Source organism: Phaenicophaeus curvirostris, chromosome 28, assembly GCF_032191515.1.
Source record: "Phaenicophaeus curvirostris isolate KB17595 chromosome 28, BPBGC_Pcur_1.0, whole genome shotgun sequence".
Taxonomy (NCBI): Eukaryota; Metazoa; Chordata; class Aves; order Cuculiformes; family Cuculidae; genus Phaenicophaeus; species Phaenicophaeus curvirostris.
In genome coordinates this window covers 3576444-3603617 of record NC_091419.1, presented here as the reverse complement: position 1 = coordinate 3603617, position 27174 = coordinate 3576444, and the positions used below count along the sequence as shown (strand labels likewise).

The 27174-nt window shown below is 56.3% G+C and overlaps 1 protein-coding gene across 1 annotated transcript; it reads right to left on the bottom strand.

The window, feature by feature from the left end:
• Positions 1-1954: 1954 nt before the first annotated feature.
• On the bottom strand, positions 1955-10708 carry RNF126 (ring finger protein 126). The gene is made up of 9 exons (XM_069877870.1): positions 10616-10708; positions 7236-7294; positions 5902-5965; positions 5159-5400; positions 4530-4598; positions 4375-4444; positions 3988-4081; positions 3448-3563; positions 1955-3237 (listed from the first exon to the last, which is right to left on the bottom strand). The coding sequence occupies exons 1-9, from the start codon at positions 10688-10690 to the stop codon at positions 3088-3090; spliced, it is 939 nt and encodes a 312-aa protein (XP_069733971.1). The 5' UTR covers positions 10691-10708; the 3' UTR covers positions 1955-3087.
• Positions 10709-27174: the final 16466 nt, after the last annotated feature.

The window sequence follows — 27174 nt, the reverse complement described above, 5'->3', positions numbered from 1 at the left end:
AAAGACCCATCGGATCATCGATGAAGATGAGCCCAGCTCCCTCCTCTCCACAACCTCCTTTCAGGGAGTTGGAGAGAGCAATGAGGTCTCCCCTCAGCCTCCTCTTCTCCAGGCTAAACACCCCCAGCTCTCTCAGCTGTTGCCCTTGAGCTCCAGGCAAGCCAGAACCCCAGACCCCAGCCAGCAGCTGGTGTGTGTCACGTGAAGGAAGGTTTTTCCAGGTGTCCCAAGCTGCATTTCAGCTAAACAGCAAAATCTTCCCTCTGTGCCAGCCCAGCTGATGGGCATACGCAGACTCAGCCAGGGACCTTCCTGCTGCCACCTGCCTCCCAAGCCCAGGATCCCGATGGCAGAAGCTTCTGGCTCAACCTCAGGGGGAGGATGAGCCATTAACCCTGATATACCAGTCCTGAGATAAACTCTCATCCCGCAGGCATCCGCCCGCTGAGATGAAAGGCACCGCTGGGCTGCCCTGGCAGAGCCAAGGAGAAAAAAGCATTCCAGGAGAGTTGCTCAGTGCCAGCCGCATGGCTCTGGCAGGCTGGGTGAAGGCTGCTTACCATCCACACTTGGGACGGTTTTGCCGATGAACCTTCTCTTCTTTTATCCCCAAATGGCTCACGAAATGGCAAACAAACCACCAGCCTGCCCCTTCCTCCAGAAGGCTCAGAAAGCTCTTGGGAGGAAGGGCCAGGTCCTCGGGTAAGGCTGCTGTGGAAGCAGAACCAAAGCCAGGACCTAGGGAGGGACACCAGCACATTGCATAGTCACGCCCAGCCTGCTCACAGCATCCCAAAAGCTTGAGAAGACACAGGGAGCCTCCAAAGCCCTTGCCTGGCCTGCCAGGCAGCTCCCACGGGGGCAGGCTCCCCGTCTCCTGCTCTGACATTGGCTACAGCCGGGTCCTAACACATGGCCTGGACACACAGTGCCGACACGAACATCTGGCTGGTGGAGCTAAGAGCCCACTGACTGCCCAAGGCCCTGTAACAGCAACAGGCACCAGTTGACGTCTGTCCCATGCCATCCAGGCCAGCACTTTGGAGCCACCCATCGCTGCTTTGCTCCTGCTGCTGGCTCTGTGCTGGACTCTGCCGCAGAAGTCCAGACAGAGTGCAAACCTCACACAGCCCTTGCACCTCCGAGGACATCACCTTCCCCAAGGCACAGCCCTGCCCCATGCTCCTGCCCCAGGTGTCTCTCAGAGCTTGCTCCAAGCCCCATCCAACCTGGCCTTCAACCCCTCCAGGGATGGGGCAGCCACCACTGCTCTGGGCAACCTGGGCCAGGGCCTCCCCCCCCTCACAGCAAAACATTTCTCCCTAAGATCTCATCTCAATCTCCCCTCTTGCAGCTGAAAACCGTTCCCCCTCATTCTGTCCCTGCACCCCGTGATCACAAGCCCCTCCCCAGCTTTGCTGGAGCCCCTTTCAGGTCTGGAAGCTGCTCTAAGTTCTCCTTGAAGCCTTCTCTTCTCCAGGCTGAACAACCCCAACTCTCTCAGCCCGGCCTCATTCAGGTTCTCCAGCCTGTGGATCATCTCTGTGACCTCCTCTGGACTTGCTCCAACAGCTCCATGTCCTCTCTGTGCTGAGGACTCCAGAACTGGACGCAGGGCTCCAGGTGGGTCTCACCAGAGCAGAGCAGAGGGACAGAATCTCCTCCATCGTCCTACTGGCCCCACTGCTCTGGATGAAGCCCAGGATCAAGCTGGTTTTCTGGGCCACAAGCAGCCCTTGCTGGCTCACATTGAGCTGCTCCTCCACAACCAGATCAAACCTAAAGGCCCTGAGCAGGAGCACCAAGCAAACCCAAGTTTTGTCCCTCCCACACCTTCCGACCCAGATGAGTACGAACACAGGCACCTGGGAGGTCACCACCCGCTCTGGTCACATTCCTTTCATTCTCCAAGCATCAGCTTTGTCACAGAAACAGAGTCATCAACACACATGGATATTTGTCTCTCTCTCCTTTTTTAATCAGCTGTATTTTAAGTAGTTTTGAAACACATTTTTCTCCAAAATGTTGCTTTTCCTGTATATTAATCACAATGACGTTTGGCTGGTCCTTGCTCTGCTGCGTGCCCAGCCCTAATGTCAACACAGAGGAAAAAAAATCCGCTCAGGCGGAGAGAAGGGCAGGACCGCACCAGGGATAAGGTGTAAAAAATACAAAAGACCAGGCAAGGATGCTTCCAGTTGCAATCCTGCAGCCAGTTGCTCCACAGGCTGGCTACGCGTGTACCGATGCTGGTCACGTCAGCGTCTGTGCCTGGCGTGCAACAGGGCTTGGAGAAGCCCAACCTGCCCCAGGTGAAAGAGGAGGGCTCAGCACAGCAGCCTCCAGAGAGCTTACCCTGCAGTTTTCCTCAAATCATGCATAATGTCTCGTTGAGCTGAAACGTCCATTTATTTATCAGCAGTAATAATTTAAAATTATAAAAACCCTTTCAGTGTCGAGTATCAGAAGGGCAGGGTTATAAAGAAAAATAAATGGGACTTGAGATGGGAAGGGAAGGATAACGGGGGGGGGGTCTATTTCAAGAGTTCGTTTTTTCAGTGACTATTGGCCCTCCCTGCTGGAGATGCAGGGAGGGAGGCAGTATCATTATGTTTTCATTTCCAAGACTTCAATCTCCAAAGCAGAAGAGATAGTATCCAAGGGGAGGAGGAGGAGTAAAAGAAAGAAGGGAATCTCAAATTCAAACCCATACAAACAGCCTTTCCAGTCAGAACTGCAACCGCCAGCTCTGCACCACCTCAGGTTTCCCAGCTGCGGAGCGCAGCAGCCTTTCACGGCAAGGGTTAAAAGTCCACGCGGCAAATGGATGTTTTTATTAACAGACAGAGCTCATTTCCACCCCCCCCCACCCCCTCCCCCGGCTTCAAAGAACTCAAGGCTTCTCATCTCTGAAGGACCCAGAGCCTCCATGTCTTCCGAACTCAAAAGGGAACCCTGGGAGCGCTGCTTCCCCCTTGCTACCCTCCCCTGGCTCTGCTCTGGAAGCCCCTTTTGTTGCTTACGTTGGCTGGGGAGGGAGGAAGGAGAAGGGACAGGGCCCCAGGGACAGAGGGGTGGATTAAGATTTCATGAGTTGTTCGAGGAGTTTTCGTTACTCGGTGAGCTGGAGGAGGATGAGGAGGAGGATGACGAGAAGTTCATCCCCGTGAGTCCAGGGGGGTTTGTGGCAGTGTTTTGTCCACTTAAGCTTTTCCGGCACACAGGACACGTGTCATGCTTTGGAAAGCAGGCAAAAACAAAACAAGAAATAGCGGGAAACAGGATTAGGAAAACGATACAGGAGCGGCACTCAAAGCTAGGATGACACTCCTTCCTCTGATCAAAGGCCGCTCGTGTTTCAGCCTTATCATGGAGGTATGAAAATATTTACAGAGGAGAACGAGAACCCCAGAAAATCCCCTCGCGTCTCCCACCAAGCACACTAACCTGCTCCAGCCACGGGACTATACAGCCATTGTGGAACAGGTGATTGCATGGTAACTGCCGGACGCTCTCACCCACTGTGTAGTCTTCTTTACACACAGGACACTCTAACCCAGAGTCTGTATCGCAAAGGGAACGCAAAACACAGCTGAGCAACAAAGGAGAGAACCACGCTCCAAGCAGTGACTCGGGATCCCATCACCTTTTCCCTTCCCCACACCGGCTCTTGCCTCTTCCACCCCACCACTGCTTCATGTGGAAAGGAAACTCACTTTGCAGCCTCTACCACCTCTCCCTGCCCTGGGTTCATTGTTCCCTTCCCTTCTGCTTTTCCATCTCTATCCACGCTGAACTTTGCAGAACAGTTTGCCCCTCCACAGAAAATCCATCCAGTTTACACTGCTCTCTTTTTGAGCTTCCTCCCTCTTTGAAGTGTTTTAGACCTCAAAGGTACTAGCAGAGACTATTAAAATCCCAAGAAAATGTTAAGCAGAACTTTCACCGAGCTCTTTGTGAAGGATTCTCTGAAGGAGATGCACATACCTACATGTTCCTGTGCGATCTGTATGGTGGGGAGGGCCTGGATCTTTTCTTTGTCTGCTGGCGGTGGTCCAGTGTTTTCAAACTGATTTAGTAACTGAAAAAACAACAGGGAAGACAGGCAGAAAGAAAATATGAGCTCAGCAGCACACAGAACCTCTTCATTTATTGAACCAGGGCACTTGAACCCTGCGCTGCCCACACTGCAGACCGTGTCTCCCACTTCTCCACCTCTGAGAATCATAGAATCACCAGGTTGGAAGAGACCCACCGGATCATCGAGTCTAACCATTCCTATCAAACACTAAACCCCCCTGCATCACAAAGCTGCTGACAACCACACAGCACTGCCCAAAAAGACAAGAGACTCTGTTATAACATCAGTTTTACCTGTGTAATAATTGCATCCAAGCCATTGGCACCCCATGCGTAGTCCATTGGATTTGAATGCAAGACTCCCCTTTAAAAATAAGGACCACAGTTAAATTCAGGTGGAAGCACGGATGAGAACACCATGAGAAAGAGCAGTACATCGTCCAACTCACCAAGGACCTAGCCCTAGGTTTGGTATTGTTGTAGGTGCAATAATTCCATTGACCAGCTGCTGGATGATTCTGAAAGACAAGAAAACCAGGATGAAATCGGAACTAGAGCGTGCTGAGTCCCAGCTCAGAAACATGACAAGGATGGAGTGCCTAAATACGCTAAATGCTGTTGCATCATCAGCTCTTTTTAAGTTGAAAGAGGGGAGATTGAGATGAGATCTTAGGAAGAAATGTTTTGGTGTGAGGGTGGGGAGGCCCTGGCCCAGGCTGCCCAGAGCAGTGGTGGCTGCCCCATCCCTGGAGGGGTTCAAGGCCAGGTTGGATGGGGCCTGGAGCAACCTGATCCAGCCAGAGGTGTCTGGGTGTCAGGGGGCGGAACTGGATGGGCTTTAAGTTCCCTTCCAACCCAAACCATTCCATGATTTACAATTCTAAGAGCTTGCCCGTACAGCAGGCCCAATGGAAGTCCAACCACCGAGCAGCGCGTGGTCACAGGAGCAAAGCTGGGCACCCAGGGAAGAGACTGCTCCCCAAACTGATGGGAACAAGGGATGGGCTGGGCTTCTTCTAACTCTCATCACTGACAAAGAATGGGGTTTACTCCACGAGAACGTGGCTGCTGTTCTTACCCTTCCAGTGTGGGGACGCCTTCGTGCCTGCCAGCGGCACGGCGAGTGGCGAGGCGTGCTCGGGGCTGCCTTGCGCCGTATCGATGGCGAGACTGATGCTCTCGCTCCCTCCGGCTCTCAGAGTCCCTGTTGTCTTCTGACTGCACATTGGACCCAAAAGGAAACTCAAAGCTGTCATCAAAGATCCCGAAGGCAAATTGGCCATAGCCCTGCGGCAAGGTGAATAAGTGCTGATCCACGTTCTGGGGAGGAAGAGACATCAGATTGCCATGAGAAGAGGAACAACTCTTGGCTTTCATGCCTGGAATTCCACTAAATCAGCCTCTTCAGATCCCCAGCAACTTGGTTGATGCAGGTGGATCCATGCAGTCTCAGGAGCTGCTTAGCGAGGAACAGACACAGGCCAAAACCAGATATGAAGGTAAGAAATAACCACAGCTTCCCTGGTTTCTTCTCTTCAGCTGCTGCACGTATCTGCTGCCTTTTAAGCTGAGGCTACTGCATAGCAACACACCCAGACAGCTCACTAAATCCCAGCTTAGCCCCCTCACAACAAGAATTAGCTACAAGTGATGGTCCTGGTAACAACACGCAGTAAAAATACAGCACACAGATGATATTGATACCTCCTTTCCCAAATTCTGTTGAAATGTTCCCCGGATGATGACAACGTACTATGGAAAAATACTTTAATTCAGTGGCAAAGCAGCAAGTGTTGGAAGAGACAGGGAGGACTGACTCACCTCAAAAGGATGCCTGTTCTGATCGCTGGTTGATGTAGAGGAGGTGGTCTCACTGTCAGCGTTCCTGTGAGGAATGCAGAGCACTGGTCAGCCTCAGAAGGGTGTCACGGAAAGGTTTTCTCAGCAGTGGGAAGCGAGGGATATGAGTTTAACAGGAAAAGCCAACACCGTGGCTCCTTGGTACCAGCACACAAGAAGCAACTGGTTCCTTTCTGTGTGGAGCCAGAGCTTGGAGGTCTGCTCACATTTCCCTCCTGACTGGGACAGAGTCTGCTCCAGACAGAAACTGCCCTCAGCTGCTGATTCTCTAATCGATCATATCCGCTTTCTTCCTGTAACCTTCATTTTCCCACATCTTCACCCGTGTCTCCTGTTTTAGGTTCTTGTTTCACGAAAGTGCAGAAAAGTGACTGAACCAGGATGTCAAGCAAGGATTCCCAGTACAATCCACCTCAAAGAAATCAGCTAATACTCTGGAGCACCAGGAAGAGATGACCTAAGGCACAAAGCCTGATCACTATGACCCAAACACACTTAAGCCTAATCTTGATTCAAAGGAGTTTCTTTATTGTGGAGGCACGTGACCAAATGGGGCAGAAAAACTCTTAATACTGTCAGGCTGCTGCTTTTAGAGAAGGAACATTTACTGCTCAGTATCCAGGTCTATGCTTTTGACACTCACGGTACCAAAAAACTAAGGTTTTCAGCCTCTGCGGTTGTTTTAGTCAAACCAAATGTGGCTTGGTTAAAGTAGAAACCTCTGTGAAGGCCATCGCATGTGCCCCTGCCTGCCCCCAGCCAGAGCCAGCCACGTTCCAGCAAACACCTTGGAAACATTTTAAGGCATTTCTCCTCCTCTTGCCCATTCTGATGCTGCTGAGTCCTGCTACTGAGTCAGCAACGGAGCACGTGAACACAGCTCCAGTGCAGAGTCCAAAGGCCCAGTCAAAATGTTTGGCTGTCAGTGTTCTAAATTATTAAATCCTACACTGAAGCATAAGCACGCTCTCCATCCCGCAGATTCCTCTCTCGGAGTTATCTCCACCCTGATGGCTCCAACCATCAGGTTCAGAGCTACCACACGCCATTGGAAAAGCCTCTCCAGCACTTTTTTAGTTTGTTTTAAACTAACCAATTTTTCCCAGCACTCAGCATTCCCATGGCTGACTGACCTGCAGATGCAAACCCTGCAAATTAAGCACTCCTTGCCCATAGTGAGGAAAAGTAGTGGGCAGAAGCTGTAAAAATGGTGTGTTCAGTATCCAACTTCAACTAGGAAGAGAATAAAGCAGACTAGGTTTGTTCCAGCAAAAGCCTCTGGGGCAGCACGTTACCTTGGCTCTTCAGGAAGTTCTTCAATAAAACCAGATTCACACCGTGGGCAAATATAGTCCTAGGGGAGAAGAAATACTGAATGAGAAAAGAAAGCAGAATGTAAAAGCTGCAGAGAGCGCCTCTGGTGCGACGGGGTGGAAGTTCCCTGCAGCCCATCGTCCCAAACACACGGCATGATTACAGAGCCAGAAAGACCCCAAACCATCGATATTAACCTTTACCAGACTAGTAAGGCAAATTGTTAACCTGAGCCTGTTCGGAACTCGGCTTTGGAAAAGATTCAGATAACACTAATTAGTCCCCAGTGGAGTCAAGGCATTAGGTAACATGTGATGTAGTTCTGGTGAAGTGAAAGCAAAACCACTGGCCCTCCCAGAAGAGCCACACGCACTCAGCCACCAGTTGTCTAATTGCTGCATGTTTTGGGGGCCTCTCCCTGCCTGAAATCATCCCAATGAAAGGAACAAAGAGGGAATTGCAGCACAGGGTAATCACAGCTCCACTGCGGCTCGCTGCGTGGAAAGCTGTTTGTAATGCAGCCCGGGGTTCACACCCCACAGAGGTTGAGGAGACACAAGAGGGTCATTCTCAACAAACAATAGCAGAATTTTACACTCCCACGCTCAAGGCTCATTTCAGAGAGCGACTGCCGCCCTTGGAGCCTTCCGCATCGAGGACTGGGATAAACCACTGGCATGTGTGGGAGCAGGATTCCTCAGGGGTTTGCAACAGTCACTTTTCCTCACAATTCCTGGCATCAGGAAAGAATTTACGCTCCACAACCACGCTGTCCTAGCAAGCAGCAGCCCAGAGAGCTTAAGATACTGGAAGGAAATGACTCTACTGTTCAGCACTTGAGAAGGGGCAGCGGTGCGGAGCCAGGAGGGGAAGCAACAGATCCCCTACCCAACCCCAACCCTGGCTGAGGTGGAACCACCACTGCAGGAGGGCACAGTCGCACTAAACCCCGCGCCGGGGTTTAGTCTCAGCATGGAAGACACTAAAGAGCTTTCAAAAATAATTTCCCCTTCCTGGGAACTGGTACAGGCCCCTAAAATCTCCCCCGAAGAGGAGAGAGTCCAGCCGTGTGGGTCTGCTCTGCTAAGACATCTGGAATCGCTCCTCCACCACTGCAGGAAAACGTGATAAGGCCCCAGCAGAAGGCAGGGAGGCCAGCGACCCGCTCAGTGCCGCCCAGCCTGATAAGGAAGCAGCAAACACCAAGGCCTAGAAACAGACCCAGGGAAGACACTGCTCCCTCTTCCGCTCACAACTCTTTAGATTCACGATTGTGAAATAACTGCTTCTATGCAAGTTACGCAACATTTGATGTCAAGAATATTTCTACACCATCCAAATCCTTCTCAGAGCTGGTCACCTGGCACATGGGAACCCACATTGAGCACAGAAATAAGATCAGCTGCCTTCGACACCCCTGTGTTGTTTCCCTTTCCACCCTTATGCCACTGGGATGATCCATCATAGCAGCCACACTTGAGTGCAGGGAGCGACTTGCTCCTCTCCACTCTCTTATTTAAGGGAGGCTTTTGCATGTCTGTACTCAAAGATAGCTCTGAACGTTGGGATCAAGCGCCCTCAAGAGCGGGGAGCAATTTCCTCCTCTCAACTCTCCTATTTAACGAGGCTTTTGAGCACATGTCCTTACAGACATCTCTCACTGAACACCAGGATCACACTTGAGAGCGGGGAGCAACTTGCTTCTCTCCATTCTCTTATTTGAGAGGCTTTTGTGAGTGTGCATGCTCACAGACAGCTCTGAACATTGGGATCAGCAAATTCCTCTGCAGCTGGAACAGCAGAAACGCCAAAGTTTGCTGTTTCCCAGGCTGTCAGAATGGCTCCTTCACAGCACGCGCTGTGGTACCTCCAGGAGCTTGGTCTGCAAACAGCAAGTGAAACTGAAAGAACCTGGACCCTCAAATGAGTTAATTAACCAGCAATTAACAAGGCCTGAATTGATAAAAAACGTTGCCCACTCCCTGCTGTGGTCAGTGCACTCACTGCCAGATGCAGATGGGGCATTTAAACAAAATTTAAAGGCTCAGCAGTGCCGAGTCGCAGCCCTCAGCATCTGAGCTCTCCACGCACGCAGCTTCTGCGTTATCTAGAGCTTTGCCCTTGCACTTCAAGCTGTGAGGTTTCTCCAGCCGGTGGAGAGGGTGGAAGGACAAACAGCACGTCACAAACCCAAGCTGACAGTGAAGTCCGATCAACCACGGCACACACACCCGTGCTCACACTATGGTGACTTTTTAAATGTTAACAAAACGCGATGGTTATTCTGACAAGGCGCTGTGAAACAATCCAGGACAGAGACTGGAGGATCCTCCAAATTTCGTTTGGCCAGCGGTGAAGAGAAAACCAAGCCAGGACCCACCAGCATGTTTTAACCAGGTCCTTCCCAACAGCCAATGCTCCTTTTCCACCCGCACGAGGAAAATGACTCCTGAGGAGCAGGGATTTTACCTGGCGATCCCAGCACGAGAGGAAGCCCTGCGAGCACCCTGTTCTGCACTTCCTCCCCATCTCACACATCACTCCTGTGGGCTGGGGCCGCTCTCAGGCTCAGGAACCACCCCCTGAGCACCATGTGGACACGGGGAGGACTCATCACTGTCTTTGGGCTGGGGAGGAGCAGGGGGATTAACTCTCCTACCCCACTCCGCACTGCTCCCTACTAAGGCCTTGTTCCCCAGCTCACAGCCCAGTGTCCCCCAACCCCTTCAAGGCCTCACCCCAACCCCAACGCGCCCAACCCCTCCAGGACCCGCACCTCCCGGCTCCCCCTCATCATACACGGGGCTGCTGAGCCCCCACCCCCGAGGCCCCTCCGACCTCGACGATGCCCCCTCAAGGGCCTCACCCCCCCTCAGCCTCCCCACACCCCCTGAAATCCCGAGCCTCACTGCCCCCCCCACCTCAACGTGCCCAACCCCTCCAGGACCTGCACCTCCCGGGGGGCTCCGTCGTCCTCCTATTGCCCCCCTGCCCTCAGGGCCCGGCACCCCCCATGCTTCACCCCCTCCCCACATACCCAACTCCTCCAGGACCCGCACCTCCCTCCTCCACGCACCCTTCGAACCCCCTCAGGCCTCAACCTCTGCCCTCGACCCCTCCAGAACCCGCACCTCCCGCCTCGGTGCTGCCCCCGCTAAAGGCCCCTCAGGCCTCAACCCCTGCCCCCAGCGCCCCCGACCCCTTCAGAACCCGCACCTCCCGCCTCGGCGCTCCCTCCCCTGAGGGCCCAGTTCTCTCCCCCCGCCCCCCTAGGCCTCATCCTTCTCCCCGACCCCTCCAGGACCCGCACCCCCCGTCCCCCCACCCCGCACGGTCCCGCCGAGCCCCGACCCCCGCTCACGGGCAGGCGCGGGGCGATCTCAGCCGAGCAGCAGTGGCAGAAGAACCGGCCCGGCTGCGGGGAAGCCTCCGCCATCTTCCGACCCCCCCCCACCCCCCCACTTCCGCCTCGGCCCCGCCCCGCCCAGCGACGCGGGGAGCGACGGCGGCCGAAGGGGGACAAGAAAGGGGAGCCGGACGGACTGCGGAGGGGCGGGGCTTAAGGGAGGAGGGGGCGGGGCTTAAGGGAGGGGGCGGGGCAAACAGCAAGGGATGAAAATCAGCGACTCATAGAATCACCAGGGTGGAAAGGACCCACCGGATCATCGAGTCCAACCATTCCCATCAATCACTAACCCATGTCCCTCAGCACCTCGTCCACCTGTCCCTTAAACCCCTCCAGGGAAGGGGACTCAACCCCCTCCCTGTTCCAGTGCCCAATGACCCTTTCCATAAAATTTTTTTCCTAATGTCCAGCCTGAACCTCCTCTGGTGGAGCTTGAGGCCATTCCCTCTCATCCTGTCCCCTGTCCCTTGGGAGAAGAGCTCAGCTCCCTCCTCTCCACAACCTCCTCTCAGGGAGTTGCAGAGAGCAATGAGGTCTCCCCTCAGCCTCCTCTTCTCCAGGCTAAACACCCCCAGCTCTCTCAGCCGCTCCTCTTCTTCTCCAGCCCCCTCACCAGCTTCATTGCTCTTCTCTGGACTCGCTCCAGAGCCTCAACATCCTTCTTGTGATTCTATGATTCCATGATTCTATAGTGTGGCTAGCAGGAGCAGGGAAGGGATCGCCCCCATGCACTCGTTGCTGGTGAGGCTGCACCTCAAATCCTCGGTTCAGTTTTGGGCCCTTCGCTCCAAGAAGGACATTGAGGAGCTGGAGCGTGTCTGGAGCTGGAGAAGGGGCTGGAGCCCAGGGGTTCTGGGAGCAGCTGAGTAGTGGGGTCTGAGGGTGGTGGGGCTGCAGGGTTTGGGGGTTGGGAGAGGAGGGAGCTGGGCTCTTCTCCCAAGGGACAGGGGACAGGACGAGAGGGAATGGGCTCAAGCTCCACCAGGGGAGATTTAGGCTGGACATTAGGAAAAATTTCTTCACAGAAAGGGTGATTGGTCCCTGGCAGAGGCTGCCCAGGGAGGGGGTTGAGTCACCTTCCCTGGAGGGGTTTAAGGGACGGGTGGACGAGGTGCTGAGGGACACGGTTTAGTGATTGATGGGAAGGGTTGGACTCGATGATCCGGTGGGTCTCTTCCAACCTGGTTATACTATGATTCTATGATTCTATGAATGGGGGGACTGTGAGGTTGTGGGGTTCGAGGGCGATGGGGCCCGTGGATCAGAGCTGCTTCCAGCAGGTGGCATCTTTGGTCCAGGTTTTGCATCTCCAGCTTGTTTCTGGTGCTGGAATTGGCTGGGGAGGGAACTGGAAAGCAGCTCAGGAGTGCTGGGAAGCAGAGCGGAGGGATGGGATCTCTGAAAGTTTCCCTTCCTTGTGGCTGCTGGTGGTCGAGGCACAGGGGTCAGGAGACAAGGGACAGGGATCAGGGGTCATGAGGGATGCGCTGGTAGGAAATAGTCGCATAACGGCTCAGAAACCAGTCACCAACCTCTGGAAGGGTTTGGCCATCGCATGGAAATTGCAGCTGTGGGACAAATTCGCCGTCATTCATTCCCTGTTGATGATCCCAACTGTTGATAAGCCCTGTTAGCAATTATTTACAACCCATGAGGAAACTGCTACCCAGTCCTGCAACACCTTTCGTTGGGAGGTGGGTCTAGACAGTCCGGCGTGGCCCAACCTGGAGCCAGACGGAGTGTGGCTGCCCGCAGAGCGGAGCCCGCGGCCCTGGACGGGGCATTTCACCCCCCGAGGGAAGTTCCCTTCCACGCTGCGGACGTGGCTGCGTTTCTCTTTGCCGTTTCACGGCCAGAGGACAAGTTGCCACTTGATCAAATGGGTGCCGAGCGCTTGTGGGATGGGGAGGGAAGGATCCAGCTCCACTGACTTTGTCCCTCTGGAATTCCCTGACGCAGGAGCTGCAGAAGCTGAACGTGGCAACACTCGTCGGGATGCAAATGGCAAGAGATATTAATGCACGTGGAGATAAAGGCAGGCAAGGGGGGGGCTGTGGCTTGCTGCCCCAACGCCTCCAACACGAAGCAGTCAAGAGGAGCCCCCACCTCGCTGAGAACCTCAGCTAATTGGGATGTGTTTGTGCAGAGAGAGGTGGCTGAACATGAACCATGTGAAAATTTTTCACAGCAAGGGTCATTGGTCCCTGGCAGAGGCTGCCCAGGGAGGGGGTTGAGTCACCTTCCCTGGAGGGGTTTAAGGGACGGGTGGACGAGGTGCTGAGGGACATGGTTTAGTGATTGATGGAAATGGTTGGACTCGATGATCCAGTGGGTCTCTTCCAACCTGGTGATTCTAGGATTGCATGACCACATTATCCCTGTGCTCCAGGAGCCTGGGCAGGCAGCGAGCTCCTTGTTAGGGCTCCTGCAGCATCCCCTGCCCAGTCCTTGGATCATTTGCAGCGTGGAGAGGGGATCCCGTGTTAGAGCCCATCTCCAGGGCTGGAGGTTCCTGCTCCCCTGTGCCTTTGGTCCTGGGTGCAATCCATTCTTGCAAGGGACATGAGGTGGGCTGGTCACAAGCATCCCATCTCTGTTGCTGTTCTGATGAGGGCTGCACACCCCAGAAATTGAGTTTCTGGAACTGGGTTTCAGGACTTGGCCGTCCCACTGACTCCAAGGGAGCCCCATCTTCAGGACTGGAGGTTCCTGCTCCCCCCCATGCCTTCAGTTCCAGCTGGGATCCCTCCCCACAGGGGGCACGTGGGGACCTGGGCACACGCACCCCATTTCTGCTGCTGTTAAGGTGAGGGCTGGCACCCCAGGAACTGAGTTTCTGGGCTTGGCTGTCCCCTGCCTGCCCGCTGCCTCCGAGGGAGCTGTGTCCAAGGGATTCCCGTCTTCAGGGCTTGAGGATCCTGCTCCCCCCATGTCTTCGGTTCCAGCTGGGATCACTCTCTGCAGAGACACGAGGGGGCCTGGGCACATGCACCCCATCTCTTCTGCTGTCAAGGTGAGGGCTGTGCACCCCAGGAATTGGGTTTCTGGACTTGGCTGTCCCTTGCATACCTGCTGCCTCTGAGGAAGCCGGGTCTGGTCAGGAGCAAATTTGAGTCACCCTGGGAAGCCGGAGGCCGGGAGGATTTTCCCACGGTGCAGCAAGAAAGAAGCAAACTGCACCCTGTTCCGAAAGGACTGACGAAGAGGTGACACCTCCCGCATTAACATCGATTCATCGTTAGACAAAACCTGCTTCCCAAGTAGTCAGGAGGGCAGCGCTGCCATCTGTGCTCAGGGAAAGCTGAAGGGAAAGAAGGAAGGGAAGCCCTGGTAGCCGAGAGGGCAACTGGGTCCTGGGGGGCATCCAACGTGGCTGGGGAAGAGTTTAAAGGGGAAGCTGTATGAAGAGCAGCTGAAATCACTGGGTCTGTTTAGCCTGGAGAAGAAGAGGCTGAGAGGGGACCTCATCACGGTCTGCAGCTTCCTCACAAGGGGAAAAGGAGCAGGCGCTGAGCTCTTCCCTCTGGACCCGAGGGAATGGCAGAAAGATGCTGAGGTGGCTTAGGCTGGACGTTAGAAGAGGTTAGAAGAGGTTCTTCACCCAGAAGGTGGTGGAGCACTGGAACAGCTCCCAGGGAAACAGTCACAGCCCCAAGCCTGACAACATTGCAGAAGCCTTTGGCCAGCGTCCTCAGCCCCACAGTGTGGATGTTGGGGTGTCCTGTGCAGGGACAGGAGCTGGACTCGATGAGCCTTGTGGGTCCCTTTTAATTCAGAACATTCTATAATGATTCTGTGAGGTTTCTGGGCAAAGGCAGTGGGAAAATATCTGGAACCTGTCATTGTTTGAGGGGATGGGATGGGATGGGATGGGATGGGATGGGATGGGATGGGATGGGATGGGACGGGATGGGATGGGATGGGATGCGATAGAATGGGATGCGGTGGGATGGGATGGGATGCGATGGGATGCGATGGGATGGGATGGAACGGGAGGCTCTTCCTGCAGCTGAGTCATGATCCCACCTGGGTTATGCTGTGGAGAGGGACACATGCCCGTCTGCAAGCCCTGACTGGAGCTCAGGAGAACCCATGAGCACATTGGCCTCTGTTTGGGAGAAGAAGCAACGTGAGCCTAGCAGTCCCCCTGCCAGTCTGGGCTTGGTGTGGATCCTGGCTGGAGCGGCAGCCGGGGCGTTACAAGGAAGGTGAAAGCCCCTGGTGCTGCTCTGCACCCTGACATTGTCAGGAGGAGGAGTGCGGCAGGTGGCATGGTTGTCACTCGAAACCACGATGCCCACTGGTCCTGTGGCAGGCAGCATTCCCAGCAGCCCATGTGGATAGAATCATAGAAACACAGAATTACCGGGTTGGAAAAGACTCACTGGATCATCGAGTCCAACCATTCCCATCAATCACTAAACCATGTCCCTCAGCACCTCGTCCACCCGTCCCTTAAACCCCTCCAGGGAAGGTGAATCAACCCCCTCCCTGGGCAGCCTTGGACAGGGACCAATCACCCTTTCCAGGAAAAATTTTTTTCCTAATGTCCAGCCTGACCCTCCCCTGGTGGAGCTTGAGGCCATTCCCTCTCATCCTGTCCCCTGTCCCTTGGGAGAAGAGCCCAGCTCCCTCCTCTCCACAACCTCCTCTCAGGGAGTTGGAGAGAGCAATGAGGTCTCCCCTCAGCCTCCTCTTCTCCAGGCTAAACACCCCCAGCTCTCTCAGCCGCTCCTCTTCTTCTCCAGCCCCCTCCCCAGCTTCATTGCTCTTCTCTGGACTTGCTCCAGAGCCTCAACATCCTTCTTGTGGTGAGGGGCCCAGAACTGACCCCAGGATTCGAGGAGCGGTCTCACCAGCAGACGTTAGCCAGGGCTCTCTTGCGCAGCCCCCAGCGCTGCCACTCACATCGCCCAGGCTGTGGGTGTTGGCGATGAGCTCACATCCCGAGACGTTACTTAATTCAGACAGTGCCACCGTGCCAGGCGCTGGCGGGGGGTGGCCACGGGCTGTGGTGGTGCAGCCGCCGGCGGGCTCCGGCACAGGGTGTGTGTGCGTGTGTGTGCACGCGCCCCGAGCGAACGGTCTCAGCAGGAGCCAGCGTTCTGTACGGCCAGACTCGCCTCGTGGCACCAGCCAGGTGTGTGGGTGCTGTACCAGCTCCGCGGGATGCGTTTCACATCGTGTCCCCGTGGTCAGTGGGTGGAGGAGCCCAGTGCCAGCCCCGTGTTGACGTGTCCTGCCGGGAGCACCCGGGGTTCTGGATAAATCCTGCCAGTTCATTGATGCAGGAGCTGATGCATTAGGATAAACCCAGACACACAGGATGGTGACACTTAAAGAATCACAGAACGGTTTGGGTTGGAAGGGACCTCAAAGCCCATCCAGTTCCACCCCTGCCATGGGCAGGGACACCTCCCACTGGATCAGGGGCTCCAAGCCCCATCCAACCTGGCCTTGAACCCCTCCAGGGATGGGGCAGCCACCACTGCTCTGGGCAACCTATTCCAGGGCCTCCCCACCCTCACAGCAAAACATTTCTTCCTAAAATCTCATCTCAATCTCTCCTTTTTCATCTGAAAACTGTTCTCCTTGTCCTGTCCCTGCCCTCCCTCATCCAGAGCCCCTCCCCAGCTTTCCCAGAGCTACTTTCAGTGCTGGAAGCTGCTCTAAGGTCTCCCTGGAGCCTTCTCTTCTCCAGGCTGAACAAGCCCAACTCTCTCAGCCTGGCCTCGTACAGGAGGTTCTCCAGCCCTCAGATCATCTCCGTGGCCTCCTCTGGACTCGCTCCAACAGCTCCATGTCGTCCCTGTGCTCAGGACTCCAGAACTGGTCACAGGGCTCCAGGTGGGTCTCCCAGAGCGGAGCAGAGGGGCAGGATCCCCTCTCTGCTGGCCCCGCTGCTCTGGATGCAGCCCAGGACGCGGTTGGTTTCTGGGCTGTGAGCGTACATTGTTGGCTCATTTTGAGCTTCTCATCCCCCAGCACCACAGGTCCTTCTCTTCAGGGCTGCTCCCAATCCATTTAGGAAGGAAGGACTTGGCTTCTTCTTCCAGCCCCGCACACTGCTGCCCGGCAGCGCTGGGGCACCCAGACCTTTCAGCAGATCCCAACGACTTTGGGTGCAGCTTCCACTGCTGCTGCCAATTCCCTGGTGACTTGGGCATCTCATTTCTTAAAACGCCTCAGCCACTGGGCCCTGTGCTCTTAAATAAAGCGGTCACTGTCGCTAAAGGCCACTGCCTGGCTCTCCAGGCATGGGATCCGGGGGCAGCTCTGAGCATGGGCTCCATCCCAGCTCTGCCTCCAGCCCTTGGAAGCACAAGCACCTCCTGCAGCCGGAGCAGCTTTTCAGCACGGTTCCTGCCAAGTGAGAATAACTGGTGCAGCTGGTCTCCCCGCTCCCCTCCTCCCCACATTATATATAATTGCCTATTTTAATTAATAAATTGGAGGCCACTCAAAGGAAAGCGGCGAGATTTGTTACAAACACTGCAGGGATCGTCTGCCAGCCCCGAGCCAGTCATGTCACGGCGGATTTGAATCGGTCTCCCTTTGAATTCCCTCACAGACAGATCAGGAGATTTCCATCCCCACCTCGCCTCCCCGAGCCTTGCACCTCCGGGCTGCAGGTCCAGATCCCGCCCCAGTAGTTATCTGGCAGCTCCTGATAACCTGTGAGCAGCGGGTGTAAGCTGAACCCCATCCTTGCCACCTCTGGGATGGGAATTTTGAGGGATGCTAGTGGTGTTGGCCACTGGGATGGGTCCCTGCATGGCTCCAATGTCCAGCATGCAGGATTTCCCCAGCAGGCAGAGCCTGGGAGGGTAGTAGTGCCCACCTCCTGCTGTCCTCACTGACATCCCATCCCATCCCATCCCATCCCATCCCATCCCATCCCATCCCATCCCATCCCAGTGAGGAGCCCACCTGCCTCTGGGAGTGGTGACGGCGCAGACACTGGGGAAGTTGGGACTCTCTGGGGAATGTTTCTGGGCTCCGCCAACAATTTCTCATTTTCTTTTCATATTCTTTGCTTTTCTTCTGCTTAATTTAAACCATTGGTTTTCAAGGGAAATTTTAATGTGAAAAACATGTTTGATTTTTTTTTCTGCTAACTGCCAGCCTGGGCCATGTAAGCAATCAAGCTGCTCCTCTGATGAGGGCTGCGGGGTGGCTGAGGGCTCCACAGGGGAACGCGCCCTTCAGAGTCTCTGCTGTTTGCTCTCCAAACCTCTGGTTCCTGAAAGCTGGGGACTGCAGGGCCACGGGCTGGTGGGGCTGGGATGCTCTGCTCAGCTTGGCCCCAGTGGCTGGTATCATTTCAGCTCATAGGGGAAACCTTCTCCCGGTGAGAGCCAGAGCTGCAAGGTCAGACAGCGGGAACAGCGTCAGTCCCTCAGCATCTGTGCGCCCCGTGCAGGATCAGCCCCTCCACTGGTTCTATTTGGATGCCTTCTCCCCAGAATTCAAGGGAGGGAGGGCTATAATCAGCCTGTGCCCCGCTGTGCAGGATGCCTCTTGCCTTTGCTTTCCCATCCTGGCCAGGATTTCCCAAGCCACCATCAGCCCCTGCATCCCCCTCTGTTGGACCGACAACAGGATCATAGAATCATAGAATCACCAGGTTGGAAAAGACCCACTGGATCATCGAGTCCAACCATTCCCACTAAACCGTGTCCCTCAGCACCTTGTCCACCTGTCCCTTAAACCCCTCCAGGGAAGAGGACTCAACCCCCTCCCTGGGCAGCCTCTGCCAGGGACCAATCACCCTTTCTGTGTAATTTTTTTTTTTTGATGTCCAGCCTGACCTTCCCCTGGTGGAGCCTGAGGCCATTCCCTCTTGTCCTGTCCCCTGTCCCTTGGGAGAGGAGCCCAGCTCCCTCCTCTCCACAACCTCCTTTCAGGCAGTTGGAGAGAGCAATGAGGTCTCCCCTCAGCCTCCTCTTCTCCAGGCTAAACACCCCCAGCTCTCTCAGCCGCTCCTCTTGTTCTCCAGCCCCCTCACCAACTTCGTTGCTCTTCTCTGGACTCGCTCCAGAGCCTCAACATCCTTCTTGTGGTGAGGGGCCCAGACCTGAACCCAGGATTTGAGGAGCGGTCTCCCCAGTGCCGAGTCCAGAGGGAGAAGAACCTCCCTGGACCTGCTGGTCACACCGTTTCTGATCCAAGCCAAGATGCCATTGGCCTTCTTGGCCACCTAGGCCACTGCTGGCTCATGTTCAGTCACTGTCAACCAACACGCCCAGGTCCTTCTCCTCCAGGCAGTTTCCAGCCAGCCTTCTCCTAGTCTGGAGCTGCTCAGGGTTGTTGTGCCCCAAGTGCAGGACCCGGCATTTGGCCTTGTTGAACCTCATGCCATTGGAAGAAACATGCTCAGGTGCTGGCACAACCTTCATGCTCCATCTGGCTGGTGTCAGAGGAGGTGTCCCACCTGGATAACGAGCACGCTCCTGGAACAAAGATCAGCAGAGCAGATGCTGCCTTTCCTGATGCTGCTCTTCCTCCTTCAGCAGCACCTTCCCACAGCATCTCCGAGGAGCCAAAGAGGCTGTAATGACCCAGGAGGTTTTACTGACTCTCAGCTCCTCTGGACCCAGTTCAGCCCCACAAGATTTCATTATGTTTTATGGCGCTGCCAGCTCTCCCCTCGAGGCTTGGTTTGGCCCTTCCTTCCACCGCGGCAGAGGAAGCGTTTACACTGGGGAAACCACACGGCTGGTCCGGACGCTGACTCACGGCTTGTTTACACAACGTGCCCATGAAAGTTACTCAGAGAAGTGTCACGCGTGGCGGAGCCCGGCCACGCGAGCTTGGAGACCCGGCAGCTGCTGCAACAACCATGGGGATGGTTACAGAAAGCACGGATGAGCTGGAGGACAACCAGGTTCTCCCAAGGAGGCACCGGGTACAAAGGTGATTCCTGCTGCGGCTTCCTCATGGATGCTTGGAGCATCTAGGGAAGTGGTGGAGACTCCTGCCCTGGAGGGGTTCAAAAAGTGTGTAGACGTGGCACTTTAGGACATGGTTTAGTAGGGATGGTGGCGTTGGGCTGTTGGTTGAGCTGGATGAGCTTAGAGGGCTTTCCCAATCTTAATGATTCTATGGTTGAATGATCCTCATGCTCTGCCCCATGGGATGAAGGACCTGGTTTGCTCACAGCATTGTCCTTGTGCCTTCCCCAGTGGCTTCTAGGGGGATGGAGAGTCACTGCTGCTGTTTCCTCTGCACACCTGTATGTAGGTGCTTTCATGAACATGGATGGTTGTCCTGCATCATCTTCCTTGCAGAGGTGTTCCCTGCTTGGAGCAGGAGGTGGAAGCAAGTTTGCAGACAATACTAAGCTGGGTGGAAGCGTGGATCTGCTGGAGGGTCGGGATGCTCCAAAGGGATCTGACCAGGCTGGACCGCTGGGCTGAGACCAAGGGGATGAGGTTCAACGAGGCCAAATGCCGGGTCCTGCACTTGGGGCACAACAACCCTGAGCAGCTACAGACTAGGAGAAGTCTGGCTGGAAACTGCCTGGAGGAGAAGGACCTGGGGGTGCTGGTTGACAGAGACTGAACATGAGCCAGCAGTGGCCCAGGTGGCCAAGAAGGCCAATGGCATCTTGGCCTGGATCAGAAACAGCGTGGCCAGCAGGGCCAGGGAGGTTCTTCTCCCTCTGGACTCGGCACTGGTGAGACTGCTCCTCGAATCCTGTGTTCAGTTCTGGGCCTCTCAGCACAAGAAGGATGTTGAGGCTCTGGAGTGAGTCCAGAGAAGAGCAACGAAGCTGGTGAAGAGGCTGGAGAAGAAGAGGAGCATCTGAGAGAGCTGGGGGTGTTTAGCCTGGAGAAGAGGAGGCTGAGGGGAGACCTCATTGCTCTCTCCAACTCCCTGAAAGGAGGTTGTGGAGAGGAGGGAGCTGGGCTCTTCTCCCAAGGGACAGGGGACAGGACGAGAGGGAATGGCCTCAAGCTCTGCCAGGGGAGGTTTAGGCTGAACATTAGGAAAAAGTTTTTCATGGAAAGGATCATTGGGTACTGGAACAGGGAGGGGGTTGAGTCCCCTTCCCTGGAGGGGCTTAAGGGATGGGTGGACGAGGCGCTGAGGGACACGGTTTAGTATTTGATAGGAATGGTTGGACTTGATGATCTGGTGGGTCTTTTCCAACCTGGTGATTCTATCCTACGGTGGAGAGCAACTCTGGCAGCAGCACAGGCTGCGTGGGGCTGTGTGGGGCTGGGCACTAGCAGGGAGACCCGCTCTCCTTCCTGGCCAGAGCCATGTCCTGGGTGCAGTTGGTGCCTTCCCATTCTGTTCACAGTGTGAGTGGCTCAGGCTGGGTTCTGGTGGCCCATGGCTTGTGCAGGCATTCAGGGTGGCCAACACGAGCCTTGCTGGCCATGCTAGAGCCCTGCTGATCCCTCACTCCCACTCCTCCCACGCCCACCCCCTGCGAGGCTTAGACAGCCATGTGGGCAACAAGATCATTTTGTAAGGAACTCATTAAGGCAGCCGTAAATCTGTGCGAGTGCAGAGAGGAGAGATGAAAACCAGAGCCAAGAGCGGGGCAGAGATGAGAGACATCTGTTCCTTCACTGAGAGGGGAAACACGCTTCATCAGACCCTGCTCCTTCCTTCTCCTGGGCTGGCTGGCAGGGTCCTGTGGGATGGGATGGGATGGGGTGGGATGGGATGGGGTGGGATGGGATGGGGTGGGATGGGATGGCATGGCATGGCATGGCATGTCCCTGCTGCCTCGAAGCTCCAGCTACTGCTCTTCCACACTCTAGCTTCTGCTCCACGCTGTTTGAAGCTCCTGGTCCCATGAACCAGCATCTCTACAGCAAGGACAGAGGCCAGAGCATCTTCCATCCAACATGAGGCAGGGCTAGGGACATCAGAACTGAAAATTCTTGGAAGAGAAGAGGTGTCGGGTGAGCACAGCTCATGCTGGGGGTAGCCGTAGCCCTGGAGTGCTGGAGGAGGGTGCTGAGGAGAGGAGAGGAGAGGAGAGGAGAGGAGAGGAGAGGAGAGGAGAGGAGAGGAGAGGAGAGGAGAGGAGAGGAGAGGAGAGGAGAGGAGAGGAGAGGAGAGGAGAGGAGAGGAGAGGAGAGGAGAGGAGAGGAGAGGAGAGGAGAGGAGAGGAGAGGAGAGGAGAGGAGAGGAGAGGAGAGGAGAGGAGAGGAGGAGAGGAGAGGAGAGGAGAGGAGAGGAGAGGAGAAGCAGCGAGGCTGGGGAGCAGCTCACACCCAGCTGAAACTGGAGAGCCGAGAGCCATCCTGATGGACTCATCGGTTGGGTGTGCAGAGCGTGCATGGGCTGCACAACAGATCTGGGCTTTAATTAAGCATTTGACACGGTGCCTTGTGAAATCTTACCCGAATAATTCAATCCCATTGCCTGAGAGATGAGCACTTTTACAACACACTGAAAACTGGCAGGGAGATCAGCAGTGGGCAGGCAGGCTGGGGGCTGCAGGAGGGGCAGCGGGTGCTGCCTGGTTTAACCTCCTCCCTGCTGACAGCCTGGTGAAGGGTTCACTAATTAACTGCCCAGTTGATGCTGCCCTGGGAGGCTGAGCTGCCAGCCCAGTGGGGAGGGGAAAGACACACTGGAAGAAGCCGTCTCACGAGTCCCGCTTGCTCCTGTATTCACAGGGTACAAAAAATGCATTCGCAGGAGGGATCGGAGTCCGATCAGGAGTAAAACAGGCCTGGTGATCAGATTTGGAGGGGCAGGTCTTGGGAAGATATGCCTTCCCTGCCTTCCCCACATGCAAGCTCTCCCGCCCTGCCCTCCTTCAATTGCAGAAGTGGAAGTGTCCCAGGAACATGAAACGATTACTCGGTGAGGAGAATCCAGCTCAGCACTTCTTGGCATTTGTTCACGGCTTTTCATCTTCAAAGCTCCTCGCAAACATTAGCTAACTAATCCCTGCAACCTTCCTGTGAGATAGTGCAGGATCAAGCAAAGGAGCATTATCTCGCCGCAGCAGATGGGGAAACTGAGGCACGGAGCAGTGACGCTGCTGCCCCCGGGCGCGGGGCGAAGCTACGTGTCAGCGCTGGGGGTGGAGTGTGGCCGGCCTGGCCATCGAGGTGCAGATCGTGCTGCTCCACCACTCTCTCCCCAACGCTGGTGATGCAGCCGTGACCCATAAGCATCTCTTGGATTTACCAGGCTGGAGCCGTGTGAACGCAGCCGAGAAAATCCAGCCCCAGAGTCTGAGCCTCACATCGGCTACTGGCCGCGTGCACACCCCCATCTGCACCCCAGTTTACACCCTCTCCTCATTGCACTCCAATTTATACCTTCACACCCCCTGCTTTCCCTCACTTGCACCCCAATTTACATGCTCTCCCCCTTGCACTTCAGGTTATACCCCGTGCTCCCCCCCACTCCCACCCTAATTTACACCTCCTTGCACCCCAGCTTGCACCCTGACATCTCCACTTGCTCTTTGCACTCCAATTTACGGCTTCACCCCCCACTTTTACCCCGATTTACACCCTCCCCCTTTCACCTCAATTTACACCCTCCCTCTCTTGCACCCTGGTTTGCACCCTCACCCCTCACTGCCCTCTTTGCGCCATCTCTGAGTGATGCTCACAGAGGGGGAGGCTGAGGCTTGGGTCAAGCTTCACTCAGCTCCCGCTTGTTGGGTTCTCATTGTGTTTTGGGGCCAACTATTGACATAGAATCACAGAATCACCAGGTTGGAAGAGACCCACCGGATCATCGAGTCCAACCATTCCCATCAATCACTAAACCGTGTCCCTCAGCACCTCATCCACCCGTCCCTTAAACCCCTCCAGGGAAGGGGACTCAACCCCCTCCCTGGGCAGCCTCTGCCAGGGACCAACCACCCTTTCTGTGAAAAAATTTTTCCTAATGTCCAACCTGACCCTCCCCTGGTGGAGCTTGAGGCCATTCCCTCTCGTCCTGTCCCCTGTCCCTTGGGAGAGGAGCCCAGCTCCCTCCTCTCCACAACCTCCTCTCAGGGAGTTGGAGAGAGCAATGAGGTCTCCCCTCAGCCTCCTCTTCTCCAGGCTAAACACCCCCAGCTCTCTCAGCCGCTCCTCTTCTTCTCCAGCCCCCTCACCATCTTCGTTGCTCTTCTCTGGACTCGCTCCAGAGCCTCAACATCCTTCTGGTGGTGAGGGGCCCAGAACTGACCCCAGGATTCGAGGAGCGGTCTCCCCAGTGTCGAGTCCAGAGGGAGAAGAACCTCCCTGGCCCTGCTGGCCACGCCGTTTCTGATCCAAGCCAAGATGCCATTGGCCTTCTTGGCCACCTGGGCCCCTGCTGGCTCATGTTCAACCAACACCCCCAGGTCCTTCTCCTCCGGGCAGTTTCCAGCCAGACTTCTCCTAGTCTGTAGCTGCTCAGGGTTGTTGTGCCCCAAGTGCAGGCTCTTGGCCAGCCCCATGTCCTGTGGGCTCTGCTGCAGCATTTGGCAGCGTCTCCACTTGCATGGGAGAAGCTCGAGAGTCCCACTGCAATGGGGAGCATGATGGAGCTCGAATTGCTTCGCTCCAAGCGGGGAAACAGGAACTAAAAGACATCCAGGGACCTGCCCAACACCTGCCAGTGGATCCACGCCATCAACACGAAACCTCTGCTCTTTTTCCTCTGCCCTGACCCTGGGCTCTGCGAGAAACCCTTCTCAATTGACTGTGTTGTTGCAAACTGCAGCTCTAATTGGTTTAGCAGAGTTTAATTAGCCTGAACTGATGAGAGAGGAGAGATTCCCTCCTCAAAGGCGCCCAAGCAGTTCAGGAGGAGAACGAAGAGCCCGGGGTTTGCGGAGGGGGAGGATGGATGGCTCTTGAACCTCCGCCTGAAATCTTGCTGCATCCCGATCCGCCGTGGGACGCCGCCTGCCCCAGCACAATACCAGCACCCAGACGGAAAGGTCAGATGTGAGGCTGCCATTCACTGGGGCTGCAAAGAGCTCCTTTGTCCCCACTCAAGTTCCTCCTGCCACCCCCAGACCCTGCCTGGCCCGTGGGCTCCTTTGATTCCCTCCGCTGCTGCACCAGGGCTGGTTTCTCCACGGTTCCCAGCCTGGCTCCTCGTCCCCCTCGCTCTGTGGGTGCTGTGGGGGCTCTTATCCCGTTCGTGGTGCAGAGGGGAGCAGGGAGGCAGCATCACCCTGCTGGTTGGGGGAGTTTTGCTCCCCGTTTTGCTCGAGAACCAGCCTCGGCCCCCGTCTGAAGCAAGTTGCATCCTTGCCCATGGCAGGATGGTGCTTCCCAAAGCTGCTGGAGCTGGAGCAGGGACAAGCAGAGCCCCTGGCTGAGCTTTGCTGGGCACAGCGCGCTGTCATTCGGGCTCTGAGATGCTGGGCATCCGCAGGCCTTCTGGAGGCACAAGAAAAAGAGCCCAATCCGCTTCCCTCCCGGCCTCCAAGCTCCTCCTGCCCCACGTCAGGCGGAGCGGGAGCCTGGTTGCTCCCTTCCAGATGCAGCAGCGCCTGGTGCTCTGGAGCAAGATCCGACCCCTTCCTGGTTGTGCAACGCAGCTCTCGCAGCCAGGGAAAATCCCTTCCTGGCCTCCACGAGCTCCTCTTGCCTCTTGGAGCATGTGAGCGAGTGCATCACCGCTCGCTCGCTCGTTGAAATCCAGCTCAGGGATTTGGCTCCCCAGCCCTCTGCCCTTACATGGGCAATCGCTCCGAGGCCGGCCGAGCGAGCCAGGGGTCACGCAGGCCTGGAACACGGATGGGGACAGGAGCAGCACTGCCCAGCCTGGAGCCAGCACAACTCCGGGAGCCTGCGCTGCTCCGTCCGGCTCCATCCTTCCTCCCCAGGCCAGCAGACCCTGGTGCCACAGCTCCCTGCGTGGCCCCAAGGCTCCTCCACCAACGCCTCGTGCTTTACACCAGCCCCACGTGGGTAAAACCCCAGCTCACCCCATTCCCAAGGGTGCAAGGGGCTGGATGGGAAGAAGGAAGGCAAGATTGGCCTTGGTAGAGAGCCAGCCTGCTGCTTTTCCTTGGGATCCATCCTTAGCTCGCAGGATGGACTGGGATGTGGCAGTACCAGCGGACGCAACCGTGCTGGCTGCTGGCATCGCATCCTTCTCCTCTCCCCGATGGTGGAACAGGGGCTGCTCCACGTCTCCCTGGACCAAATCTGCATCCAGCCCCCATCGTGCGCCAAACGAAGCCGCTCACGCTGTGCTGGCACCGGCTCGGAGCGCGGAGGCTGCTGCTGTACCGGAGGGGTGGTGCAAGGTCCCCCGAGCTCTCCGGCCGGGGCCCCTTCTCCTGAAAGAGCCCAGCTCCGTTCTGCTGAAAACATGACCTCAGCTGAGGCCAGTGCAAAGGGTAAAACGTTCCTCAGCTGGGCGGCCGCGAGATGGACCCAGAAGCTCACGGGGCTGGAGCAGGAGGAAGCGAGACGGGCACATGGGGGGTCCTGGCTGTGCGCTGAACCCCCTTGCAGATGGGGGTGACCTGTGTGCGGTGGAACTGAGCAGGGAGCGAGGCCAGGAGATGTCGGGGAGAAGGATGCACCTTGCTGGGGGTCCCCACAGTCCCCCCTGCCCCCCTTTATCCTGTGGGACCCCCCAAAACCTGGCAGTGCTGGCACAAGGTGGTTCCCTGGGATGCGCAGGGTCTGGCACCTGTTTGGGAGCTGGGATGGAGCGGATGAAGTGGGGATGGGGACGCACGGGGAGGACAGTGACATAGGGAGGGGACAGCCCCCCAGCTCTTCTCCTGCCCCTCCTTGGCTCATCCAGATGAGGGCTCATGCAGCTCGAGGCAGCGGGACCCAGCGGTGCCTCAGTTTCCCTACTGGCTCAGTGTGGGTGTTACTGGGCTGCTGGAGGAGCTGTGCTGGTGTTTGGGGAGCGGAGATGAAAGGAGCCACATGACACAGACCTTACCGTAACTGTGCTGCCAACTGGGGAGGAGGAGGAGGAGGCAGACAGTGGGTTCATGCAAGGATGGGAGGGGTGGGGGGTGGGGGAAAGTGGGGTGCGGGAGGGACAGAGTCAGGAAGGGGGACTGCTCTGGGTCCCCCACATCTCGAGGTCTCCCAGGACACCTCCCTGCTCTCTCTGCCCCAGCCTTTGCCTCGTTGCTGGGCTCTGCCACCCCTGCACCCCCGGCACGAGGGTCACCCCCAAACCTTCCCCTCCCCATCTCCAGCCCCCCTGCTCGGTCTGGAGGACGCGTGGTGCCAGCCCCACCCTGACACCCCCATCCTCACTCCCCCAGCGCCCCAGGTGGTGACGTGCAGACCCTCGCTGCCACCCCAGACCCTGCGCTCTCACCGACACCCCCAGAATCCCGATTTACACCCTCACCCACCTGCCTCCCACTCTCAGCCCCCTTCCCCTTCTCCCTTGCACCCCAATTTACACCCTTGCCCCCTACTCCTCTCCTACTTGCACCCTAATCTACACCATCCCCTCCCCAGTCCCCCCCTTGCACCCCAGTTTAATCCTTTACCTCCCTGCATCCCCTTTGCACCCCAACCTACACCTCCTCCTTGTGCCCCATTTACACCCTAACC

What these genes read in the sequence shown, in the direction of transcription:
- RNF126 (XM_069877870.1), bottom strand. Translation starts at nt 10,690, where the DNA reads ATGGCGGAGGCTTCCCCGCAGCCGGGCCGGTTCTTCTGCCACTGCTGC. An exon ending in GAACTTCCTGAAGAGCCAAG is followed by an intron (nt 5,966 to 7,235) that starts GTAACGTGCTGC and finishes CATTCCTCACAG; the next exon opens with GAACGCTGACAGTGAGACCA. An exon ending in AGAACAGGCATCCTTTTGAG is followed by an intron (nt 5,401 to 5,901) that starts GTGAGTCAGTCC and finishes CTTCCTCCCCAG; the next exon opens with AACGTGGATCAGCACTTATT.